The sequence below is a fragment of the Arvicola amphibius genome, chromosome 7 (assembly GCF_903992535.2).
Source record: "Arvicola amphibius chromosome 7, mArvAmp1.2, whole genome shotgun sequence".
Lineage (NCBI taxonomy): Eukaryota > Metazoa > Chordata > Mammalia > Rodentia > Cricetidae > Arvicola > Arvicola amphibius.
In genome coordinates this window covers 102,367,043-102,379,385 of record NC_052053.1, presented here as the reverse complement: position 1 = coordinate 102,379,385, position 12,343 = coordinate 102,367,043, and the positions used below count along the sequence as shown (strand labels likewise).

The following is a 12,343-nucleotide window of genomic DNA, read 5'->3' as shown; positions in this document are numbered from 1 at the left end:
GGTGGAACCTGGCTCAGCCACTTAGTAACGAACTAAACAAGTAAAAGGTATAAGAGTTGACGGGGAACTATGCAGCTGAAACAGGAAGAGCCCGAAGCACGGCGAATGTCTGACAACCCCGTCTCCCTTCACTTACTTTAAGGACATTTATCCTTGTCAGTTGAGTTTTCATGTTTTTATTTGACAGTTTCAAATCGCTAAGCTGCTTCTGGAGTCTCTGAATTTTCTCCTCCATTCTTGGGGCTGCAGCCATCTTCGAGTTCTGCTCGATATCCAATAACATTTCCAACTGTTTGAACTTCCTGTGTTTATCTGTCTGGGCAGTCCGAGTCCTAGAGTTTTCCTTTGTAGATAAGAGTATTGAAATTAAGAACTGCACTTTAGTATGTTCTGGGTGAGGTTTAATGCTAATTGCATAAATAAAATATCTGTTGGCATAAATATGACCTAATAAAATCATCAGGAAAATCAGATGTGTAAATGAAAATGACTCAGTGCCATAAAAGATAGAGTTAATCAATTTTATAATAAGTAGTATGTGTTAACACAGATTCATCCACCTTTCTGAGAATGCATTAAAATGTATTAAGTATTTGGATAAATATTCACCCACAACATGATGTACAGCATAATTAGTAATGGAAAAAATGGAACCCATGCAGTTGTCAAGTCAGAAGAGCTAAATTGTGCATGATAAAATATGCATTCCCTAGAAATCACTTCTAAAATCTCTATTAAAATAATAGTGATGTTGCTAAATGGAAAAGTATATAGTTAAAGGTTTCACTTATTTCAGTTGTGCTAAAATATTCATAGAATGCCAGGTGGTGGTAGCACATGCCTTTAATCCTAGCAGGAGGCAGAGGTCAGTGGACTGCTGAGTTCAAGGCCAGCCTGTCTACAGAGGCAAGTTCCAGGAACAAGCCAGAGCCTACACAGAGAATTCTGTCTTGAAAACCAAATATAGAGCCGGCGGTGGTGGCCAGCACGCCACATTAAGCCCAGCACTCGGGGAGGCCAGAGGCAGGCGGATCTCTGAGTTCGAGGCCAGCCTGGTCTACAAGAGCTAGTTCCACCAGGACAGGCTCTAGAAAACTACAGGGAAACCCTGTCCTCGAAAAGAAAAAAAAAAAAACAATATATATATATATAATCATTATATATATATATTATATATATATTGTGTGTTGTGTTGTGTGGGTTGTGAGTGTGTGTGTGTATGTATGTAATATATGTATATATGTATGTATGTTATCACATACATTTGATATATTCATAGAAGATAATCAAAAGAAAATATTCTCATATGACAACTGTTGCCGCCGGCTTGCCAGTCAGAGTCTGTGAGTGTTATCAGTGTTTTGGAGGAGGGTTTGTGAGACAGGTTCTGAACTAGAACTCACCATGTTGCTGAGGGTGCCCCTAAACTTCTGATCCTCCAGCCTCTGCCTCCAGAATGATGGGATTACAGGCATGTGCCATCGTGCCTGGTTATGTATTACTGGGTATAGAACGTAGGACTTCCTTTAGGCTAAGCAGGCACTTCACCACCTGAGCTTCCTCAGCCCATATGTTTATATCTTTATTAATTATCTACCACCTTACTGGAATGACTTCTTTTTTTTTTTTTTTTTTTTTTTTTTTTGATTTTTCGAGACAGGGTTTCCCTGTAGTTTCTAGAGCCTGTCCTGGACCTAGCTCTTGTAGACCAGGCTGGTCTTGAACTCACAGAGATCCGCCTGCCTCTGCCTCCCGAGTGCTGGGATTAAAGGTGTGCGCCACCACCGCCCGGCTTGGAATGACTTCTTAAGCCCAGTAGTTTTCTTTCTTGGTGCTCTGAGTATCTTGGGGATTTTCGACCTGACTTTTCTCATTATATTGTTTATATGAATGTATTTCTTTTAAATCTCCTCTCCTCCCTCCTTGTTTTCTCTCCTTCCCTTTCCTCTCCCCTTCGCTGCCCTCTCTTCTCTCCCCATCCCCACTGTGATGGAAATCAAACCAAGGTTTTTTAATACACTTAGATTTTTGATTTGTTGTCCCTAGATGGCAAAATATTCCTTTATATTTTCCTTTTCTGTGTATATAAATTGTCTTAGTTCCTTTTCTATTGCTGTGAGGAGATATCATGATCAAGGCAACTTATAAAAGGAGGCACTAAGTTGGGGGGCTTGCTTACAGTTTCAGAGGGTGAGTTCATGACCATCGTGGCGGGGAGCATGGCGGCAGGCAAGCTAAGAGCTTACTTCTTATTCACAAGTTAGAGGCAGAGAAAGACTGAGCCCAGACCCAGTGACACACCTCCTCCAATAAGACCACACCTCCCAATTCTTTCCAAAACAGTTCCACCAACTAGGAAAAAAGCATTCAAACATATGTACCTATGGGGGCCCTTCTAGCTCAAACCATCATGCAAGCATTGCTTGTTTTCAGTTTCATTAGAAAAGCTTGCCTGGGCTGTCTACTTTATCTTTCTAAAGAACATTTTACTAGTTTGTTTTGACATATGTATTATTTATAGTGGAAACTTAATGACTACAATATAATGTCATTGGAATTTTTATATGCACTGAGGAACAAACAAACAGAAAATGTCACCAGACTCAATTGGTTGTGATGTTCGCTTTATTGCAATGGTGAGGTACCACAGTGACGGCTGAATGATGCATGCCTAAGTAATTGGTTCCTGGGATGGCAGAGGCAGAAAGAGGAATGGGGCAATTACTACTGCTTTCCTGAGACCTTTTGAAAGGATAGTGAAAAGGGTGTGCTATTTGTGTTTTCTTAAAACAGAATGAATTGTTTAAATTTTTGCATATAAATGATCATTGCTCAAAAGCAGGCGCAGAAGGCATGCTCAAACTTGATTACTATAAGGCAAGTTTTCTACATCATTTCAGAGTGATGCTTGGCATGGTGACACAGGACTTTAATGGCTGCAGAGACAGGCAGAGCTCTGTGAGTTTGAGGCTGGCTGGCCTCCATATCAAGCTGCATAGTGAGATCCTGTCTCAAATGGCAAAAACAAACATTATTTCAGAATGATGGAGCATTTTGCTTACATTCTCGTATGCATACCATGGACATGACTGGTTCTTGAGGAAGCCAGGTTAGGGCATTAGGTCCCCTAGAACTGGAGTTTCAGATAGCTGTGAGCCATGATATGGGTGCTGGGAATCAAACCCAGGTCCTCTGCAAGAGTAACAAGTGTTCTAAACTGTTGAGCCATCTCTTCAGCCCCAACGGCAGAGGTTTTTGGGTTTTGTTGTTTGCTTCTTGTTTTTTTTTTTTTTTTTTTTTAAAAAATACTGAATGGTCCCAGGACTTGGGAGGCAAAGGTAGGTGGATCTCTGTGTGTCTGCAGCCAACCTGGTCTGTGTAGCAAGTTCCAGATCAGCCAAGGCCACATGATGAGATTCTGATTCCCAGCACATCAAAGGAAACAACACAAACACACGCTGAAGGATGAACAGACTCAAAGACTAGCTTAGTCAGTGGTGAGTGAGGTTGTACTTCAAGCAAGATCATTCTAGAAGAGTGTGGCACAGGTTAGCACATGGCACCGAATTCTTTGGTGAGTGGCTGCAACGGAAACAGAAACTTCTGGAAATAAATTGCGGCCATTCCTATCCTTTTGGTTTGCCCCTTCCCTCACAGAAACATGGAATCAGGAAGCAGAGAAGGTGGATGGCATACACAGGAATGATTGAGGAATGTCATCAGTGCCCCTCCAGATGCCCATCATGTCCCCTGTCGTGGTACCTTGAATCTCACCACGAGAGAGCCATTCCTTTAGGTGCATTTCCTGTTCGTCTCATTTAAAAGTGAATGAAGGAGCTGGAGGGATGGCCTGGTGGCTGAGAGCACTGGCTGCTCTTCTAGAGGACCTCGGTTTAATTCCTAGCACCCACATGGCAGCTTGCAGCTGTCTTAACACCAGTTCCAGGAAACCCGACACCCATGGAAAAACACCAATGCACATTTAAAAAAAAAGAAGAAGAAGCAGAAGAGCAGAAGAGCAGAAGCAGCAGCAGCAGCAGCAGCAGCAGCAGCAGCAGCAGAAGCAGAAGCAGAAGCAGAAGCAGAAGCAGAAGCAGAAGCAGAAGCAGAAGCAGAAGAAGAAGAAGAAGAAGAAGAAGAATTTTTAAAAAGCTGCAATTAAATTTTTTTTTGTTTTGGGTTTTTTTTGGTTTTTTTTTGGGGGGGGTGGTTTTTTTTCGAGACAGGGTTTCTCTGTAGCTTTGGAACCTATCCTGAAACTAGCTCTTGTTACCAGGCTGGCCTTGAACTCACAGAGATCCTCCTGCCTCTGCCTCCCAAGTGCTGGGATTAAAGGTGTGTCACCACTGCCCACCTTAAAAAAAATTTTTTTAAAGTGAATTAAGTTATATATCAGTCAGAGGAATTGGTGCATGTCTCTAATCTCAGCTAGACTATGGAGACAGGGGCAGAGGAGCTATAAATTTAAAGTTAGCCTTGGCTACATTGAGAGTTTTGGTCTAGCTTGGGCTATATTATATTGTCAAACTAAACCCTGTCCAAAAATAATATTAAAAATAAGATTCATATTAACAAGTGCCATCATAATACTTATCAAATGTATGCACAATACATAAGAGAGATAAGAAAAGATGAGGGGCTTTTTTAGAAAATCAAAAGCAATAAGGATTTGAGGCAAATTCCCCTCTTTCTCATTCTCAAGAAAAGTATAAGCCAGATGTGGTGCACACTGTGGTCCCAGCGCCTGGGGGGCTGAGATGGGGATGCTGCGAGTTTGAGCACAGCCAGGGCTACAGAATAAGATGCTAACACATACATACACACAAAATAGAAAGACATAAATAGCCTCAGAAGCTTTAGTCATGTGTAAGCTATTGATAAGGTAAAATAAAATGTGACCTTTCCCAGAGAGCCTCGTCACCCTCGGGAGACTCTTACCTTCTTCCTGCCCGTGTCGAAACTCCTCAGGGAGTAGTTGACAGCAGCCTGTCCTTCCAGGTGTTGCAGGGGTCTTTTCTGTCCAGTGTAACTTCCTTCAGTTTGGGGCAACCTCGCAGCAGCTTCTTCATAAAGGTGGTACAGCTGCTCCAATCTCTCAGTGAGCATCTGAGTTTCCTGCTGCAGGGCTTCAGTTTTCTGCAAGACATGACATTAAGTAAACATTCCCATGTGTCCATGTGTCCCACACCATTCCAAGTACATACAAGTTCTCCTTCTATAGACGCTGAGGTGGCGCTGAGTGACGAGATAGATGAGTAGATTTGACACGTACTTTTTCATTGTATGTATGTGTGTTTGGCCTACATGTATGTCTGTGCGTCACACATGCTCAGTATCCAAGGAGACGAGAAGAGGTATCAGGTCTCTTGGAATCGGAATTACAAATGGTTGTGAGCCACCGTGTGGGTGCTAGGAATTGAACCCAGGTCCTCTGCAAGAGTAGCAAGTGCTCTTACTCACTGAAGCGTCTCTACAGCACTGTTTGTTTGAATTTTTGAGACAGATTTTTAGTCTATCAGCCAGGACAATCCTGAACTCACAACATTTCTCCTGCTTCAGCGTCCCAAGTACTAGTATTATAGTTATGGATCATACATCTGGATATATTCATTGTTTTAAGAAATAAGTAGGAAACCTTGATACACAAAGATAAAATATATTCATAGTGGGAAATAAAATTGCATACTGACTTTTGTTGCTGTTCTTTGGGTCTTGCTATGTTGCCCAGGCTGCCCTGGAATTCACAATGATACCCTCAGCTTCTCACATCCTGGGATTATAGGCATGGGCTGTCATGCCCAGCTAATACAGTACTATTAAGCGAGTGTGTACGGATCCTGTGCTGAACTCCACTAAGCACTTCTCATCTGTTAACCCACGTAATCTTTGCAACCACACTGAAAGTGGGAATGACAGCTCTTTGCTCCAATTACAAATGGAGCTAAAGAGGTGCAGGAACGATAAGTAAGCTGCCCAAGAACCCACCGCTGGCAGAGGGTGGAACTTGGGGTCACAGCAGGACTCTGTGCTCTAGCCAAGTTAGCGTGTCTCCAGTACAGTTGAGGACAGCCTGTTCTCTTCTTCCGCTTAGTAATAAAAATGCAATCAAACGTACAATGAAGAGCTGGAGAGATGCCTCAGCATCCAACACCCAGGTCAGGTGTGGGAGGCACAGAGGTCCTTGTGCTCACAGAGAAGCACCAGGAATGTTAAACATACAGGGTTATCTCTTCAAAGAGAGGGATGCGGGACCCGCTTTCTGCTCTGAAGTCTGGGAGCCGATGTGATTAATAGCCTGGTGACCTTTTGTGTTATCTGTGTGGCCAAGATAACCATATTGGATGCACCCCCAGATTCTTATGAGTTTTTCAATCAACAGAACCCATCTTTATGAAAGATGTCACATGTACTTTACAGCAAGTTTTGATATAGTCATATCATAACTGCACACAGGATTGAGTTATTTATCATTAGGGAAGTTTTTCACCAAACTGTGCTGTGTTTAATTATGCTTAAAAGAAACTGCTTGCGGTCAGACTCTCAATCAACACCGGCTACGGAGCCATGTTGAACTGAACTCCTTCTGGCTTCCTAAGGATCGTTATCGTCTGGCTGGTAGCTGCAGAGGTCCCTCACAGTCAGGGAGCTGACAGCTACTCACAACTCTAGTTCAAGGGGATCTGAGGTCCTCATCTGGCCTCCCCAGGGATGCACATAAGTAGCATACATTCACATACATACGCACATATACATAAATAAGATAATAAATACAAATCTTTAAAAACTGCAATGAAACCAAAGATCTTACTAATTGGCTAATATCAAAATCTACATATTAAACTAATAAAATTAGGTAAAGGGGGAGATGGCTCAGATTGTTGGCGGTGCCAACATGAGGACCCAAGTTTGAATACTTACCACTCTTAAAAAGCTTGGTGCACATCTGTAATCCAAGTGATAGAGACAGACAGGCTGATTCCCTAGAACCCACTGGCCAGTCAAAGTCGCCAAGTCATTGAGCTCCGGTGAACACACCCAAGCTCAACCTCTGGCCTCCGCATGCTTTGACACACGTGTGCATGCATATCCACATGCATAGGTGCACACACACACACACACACACACACACACACATCCACTAATTAAATGGGAAAGAGCAACTTTCCGACAGTACACTTACAGATTTCCACAGCTGCTCATTGGCACTCATTTCCTGGATCCTCTCTTTCACCGCTTCCTCTGTGGCTAGTATGGGGCCAATGCTGTCACTCAGTAGAGTAGCCAACTGGCCAAGGAAATCCTGGTGATGGGCATGCTTGGGTGTGGCTTCCCAGCTGCAGGAGTATGGAGGTCTGTCGAACTCAGCGGCTAATTTTTCTTTATGGAGCAAATCTTGTTGATATTTACCCACAATGTTTTGCCCATCAGATGGTCCTTCAGAGTAAACAATGTATCTCTCAAAGTCAGAGGCTTCTCCATTGTCCTAAATGTACCAACACATGGATTAAACATCCTATCTGAAACTTAATACAGATGTATTTGTCCCTTCTTATGAACTATAAGTAATAACACAAAACCTTAGGAGAAAAAATAATTAGTCATGAGTTGGAGGACAGCCGGGTCTATAGGGTGAGTTCTAGAATAGCCAGTGCTACAAAAAGAAGCCCTGTCTTGAAAAAAAACACAAGAAAGAAAGAAAAAGAAACAGTATCATTTAAGAAACAAGGCATAGATTTAAAAGAAGGGAAGATGACAGCAAAAAGCAGGATTTGAAACAGTGACCCAGAGCCCCTGTTGGCAGGGCGAACTCTACAGAGCGTTTGCGCTCAAGGTGCAGAGGGAATTTAAAAGTGATCACTTTATTTCATTATTTTTGATTATTATCATTATGAGAGAGGTGGCATATGCCATGGTCTCAGATGGAGATCAGAGGACAACTGGCAGGAGTCACTCCTCTCCTTCTATCGCATGGTCGCAGGAATCAAAACCAAGTCATCAGATTGTCATGAAATGCACTTTTGCCTTCTGAGCCACTGCACGGGCTCTTTTGGGGTTTTTGAGAGAATGTCTTGTATAGTTCAAGCTAGCTTCAAATTAGAGATCCCATAACACAGACTCCCTTGGGCTGGGATTGCAGCTGTGTGCCACCATGCCCAGCTGAAAACCATCATTTTGTAACCCCTAATGAAATAACTGATCCAGGCAACGGTCACCAATGAATACTAAAGCCATAAGTAAAGGGCTGTCAAGGAAACAGATGTTTTCACAAAGAATTATACTCAAGTAGGAATGAAACTATGGCTCAGTGGGAGAATGCTTGCTTAACCTTGTAGAGGCCCTACAATCAATCCCTAGTACTGCAAGAGAAAAGAATCATGCTTATCAAATACAACCACCTCCATAATGTAAATGAAAGAAGTCATAGCTCTTCCTCCTGGCCTATTTCTATTGTAATTATGACAAGAAAATAGATAACCCTGGGGTTTATGTTTTTATTTAAAAAGTGTTTATTGTTGTGTATATACAGTGTGTGTGTGTGTGAGTGCAAACAGCACACATGCCAGCCACAGTGCAAGTCTGGAGGTCAAAGGACAGCTTCCGGGGGTTGACTGTCTCTTTCCACCATGGGATCTGAGGATTGAACAACAGTAATCAGACTTCTCCAGTAAGAGATTTTTAGCAGCTGAGCCAGGCCGCCAGCCCGGCTAAGCTCGTCCTGTGGGAGAAGTCCACCAGCTGAGTCAGCAAGTTCAGCTGCTGTGAGGTGTTTGTGGTTGTTAGGTGAGATTGATGGGCAGGGAAAACAAGAAGAATGGAAGCAATGATGAGTTTGTATCGCTAGATCTCACTAGGAACCTGGAGGGGAAAGGAGCAGGGAAGCAAAGCCAGAACTTTGTGGATTCCAATTCTTGGTGGTTTGTTTTGTTTTATAGAAATGAGAGATTCTTAACAAAAGCTCAAAAAGGAAAAAAAAAAATATTAAAACCAATTATTTGAGATACAAATAAAAATTGGAAATACTCTGAAAGTAGTTGCTAAATGTGTATGTGGTATATACACACATGTGTACACAGATGTATACAACTGTGCATGTGTGTGTGCGCGTGTGCTCTCAAGAGACGGTACAAAGGCCAGAGGAAGATATCAGGTGTCCCCCTCGATCACTGTCTGCTTCATTCTTTTAAGGAGGGTCTCTACTGAACCTGCGACCACCTGGTCCTGGCCCCTGCTGTGCTGGGGCTATAGGCAGGCCTGACAATGCCCGGCTTGTTAGCAGGTGTCAGGATCCAGACTCTCTGGTCCCGGTGCTTATGCAGCAAGCCTTCTTAACTGTTGGACCGCCTCTTTTTTTTTCTAATGGGATCCTTGATTTTTTTTTCTAATGGGATCCCTCACATTAATTGGGTCACACAGGTTCTTGTTCTACACTCAAATGATGTAATAAATTGTGGTGGTCTAAGGAGCTCGCGGCAAACTTTCACAGCTCCCTTGACAATGGTCTGCCTCCCCTTCTCTTTCACGCGCACTTCCTCTAGAATTGCGTGCTAGATGTCCATGGCCAAAGTTGATGATACGACAGCACCATGGCCTGTGGTTCCTGTGCCCGGTCCTCTACATCCAGGGACACAAAGCCCAGTGTACTCAGCCAATAACAAGAAATGGTCAGCTCGGGCATCTCACTTCCTCGTCATCTCCCCCCACCCACTTCCTCTTGTCTCTCGGCTCCATTTCTCTCCTCCAAATCTTTCTGTAAAATCACAGAGACCTTCCAGTCCTCCATGCAGCCCCTCTGCCACTGGCCTCTCTGGTCTACCATGCTTCTTTGGGTTTTCCATTCCCAAGAGAGCTGGCACCCTACCCAACACTTACCCTTTTCTCCTGGGGCAACAGGCAACTCATTCTCACCTTCACAGGGAAAATATCCAAGGAATCTTCTGGTCCTTTCGGATGCATACAGGAAGAGAATCTGCTGGAGCAGGGCCACCTTTTCTCCAGCTCTGCATGCCGCCCCGCCTTCTCTCTGTCCACCAGATGTTCTCTGTGTAGGACACCGGTGGTCAGCAATGCAATGAAACCAGCTCGACCAACTTCCGATATGAATATATATATTTGAGACAGGGTTGCTCTGTCTAACAGATGTTCCCTTTTCCCAAATTGCTCTCTTGCATCAAGTTGGGGGGGGGCAGGGGACAGGGACAACATGGGGGGTCACAACACGGACAGACCCACCTAGCCAGCATAGTCCCAAATCTGATCAGTAATACGGGCTTATATGTGAATTAAAAAATATGACAAAAGGTACATTGGAAAATAGACCAGGAAATCCCTACCTTAGGCGGTTTTCTAGGTCTATAACTCGCTCAGTTAGGTCCCAGTTGCCTCTCCCAAGATTCTGAGAATTTGTGTTTTTCAAAATCTTAATTTTCATTAGAGAAGCGATAAGGTCCTGCAGGTTCCTGATGTCATCTCTCAGGGACATTATCTGTAGCACCCCACACCTGCACCTCCGCCCGCCCGCGTTACTCTCTTTGTAACTCTCTAACTCCGTCTTTACTTCTTGCAATGAAGTTTCTTTGATGAGAAGCTTGCTTTGAAGATTTCTCAGCTAATGAGAAGGGGAAAGAAAGTATTACTTAAAATAACTTCTCATCTTACTTTTAAACATTTGTGATACTAAGTTACCGTGACTTTAAGTTACATATTACTAGAGAATAAAATGTAGCCTTTCAAACCTATTCCTTAACAGCATAGCTTAAGGTTTAAAAGCCCTTTAAGATAAAATACAATGACACAGTATGTTTTTAAAAACAAATATATAATTGCATATAATATATAATGATATTAAATCTATAATAATAAATATTTTATCGTTAAAACTGTGTGAGTCTGTATACTTCTGTAACTACTAAATACAGGAATAATGGATTTGGGAACTTCCAGAAAGGAGCAATGCTTTAGCCTTAGATGTCTTGCTTTTTGGTGTGTGGCTCACAAGCATGCTCACAGGCCTGTCTTGGTTCCTGATCTTACTTGTGCTGGTAGGAAAAATATAGGGGGTGAAATCCAGAGGAAAAGCAAAGTTTAAAAAGGTGCATGTCTTTAATCCCAGCACTCAGAAAGCAGAGGCAGGAGGGTCTTTGTGAGTTCAAGTCCAGTCTGGTCTACATAGTGAGTTCCAGGACAGCCAGGACTATGTAGAGAAACTCTATCTCAAAATAAATAAGTAAGTAAGTAAAAAAATAAATAAAATGGCTAGCTGTGTTTTAAGACAAATAAAGGAGAGAAATGGCTCGGTAGTCAAAAGCACTGATTACACATCCAGAGGACCCAGGTTCACTTACCAGCACCCACAAGCTGTCTCACAACCATCTCTAACCCCAATTAGGGAACGGATACCCTCTCCTGCCCTCTGTGAGCACTGGGTATGCATGTGGCACACACATGCATGCAGACAAACACTTGCACAATAAAGTAATAAAATAAAATTTGAAAATAGTTTTAAAAGACAGAGAAAGGTCAGAAGAGATCAAAAAGTTATGAAAAGAAACAAGAGAGATGACTTTCTGGGGGAAAAGCACGTCCAAGAACAACAGAGGTCTGCGAAGGAGAAAGAAGAGCAGTGGGGTGTGGTGGCTCACACCACCAGGAAGGTCAGAAGTGTCCAAGGCCAGCCTCGTCTACACAGTGAAAGCCTGTCAATAACAACAACAACAACAACAACCAGTGGAGTGGAGTGGCTCACAACAGCAAGAAAGTCAGAAGCGTCCAAGGCCAGCCCTGTCTACATACTGAAAGTAAAGTATTATTGATAATAATAATAATAGTAATAATAATAATAATAATAATAATAATGCAAACAGACAATAAGTAAGGCTACAGTGACAGATCTAAACTTGTGCTCAGGCTCCAGATGAAAATGTTTAATGACATTGACTCATCAGCCATGTATCAATCAGCTGTATCTAGTTAGGTTTTCCAAACAGCAGTTTTGCCCTTGATTTCAATGGGTCAAAGATCTACATGCTGGAATGAACCCACCCGCCCATTTTCAGGGCTCTTCCTTTGAGGTGCACCAGCCTGACAGAGCATGGCACAGACTGCTAACTCATCCTCCAAGACCTAAGAAGCTCAGCCTACCAGAGCCCAGAACCACAGGCAACCTAGGACAGTCCCAGCCCAGAATGACGAGTGCCGCATCTCTCCCCTCTCCCAGGACAGGAAGGGCCATGGCTCGAGGAAATAGCCTGTCTGACACTCCTGTGACCACTGAGATCCACCAGCCATATCGGCCAGCGCTCCAGCCCACTGCCTGTAGGCAAGCGTGTGAGAAAGGTATCTCTGT

General features: G+C 43.1%; 1 protein-coding gene across 1 annotated transcript in view; it reads right to left on the bottom strand.

The window, feature by feature from the left end:
* LOC119819905 (coiled-coil domain-containing protein 170-like) overlaps window positions 1–12,343 on the bottom strand; it is a 31,281-nt gene that overhangs the window by 4,996 nt on the left and 13,942 nt on the right. Inside the window, exons 3-7 of the mRNA XM_042055408.1 lie at window positions 10,332–10,606; window positions 9,907–10,039; window positions 7,181–7,483; window positions 4,939–5,136; window positions 137–343 (exon numbers count right to left, since the gene is read on the bottom strand). Of these exons, the coding sequence (XP_041911342.1) occupies window positions 137–343; window positions 4,939–5,136; window positions 7,181–7,483; window positions 9,907–10,039; window positions 10,332–10,606 (1,116 nt within the window). The remainder of the gene's footprint in view (window positions 1–136; window positions 344–4,938; window positions 5,137–7,180; window positions 7,484–9,906; window positions 10,040–10,331; window positions 10,607–12,343) is intronic.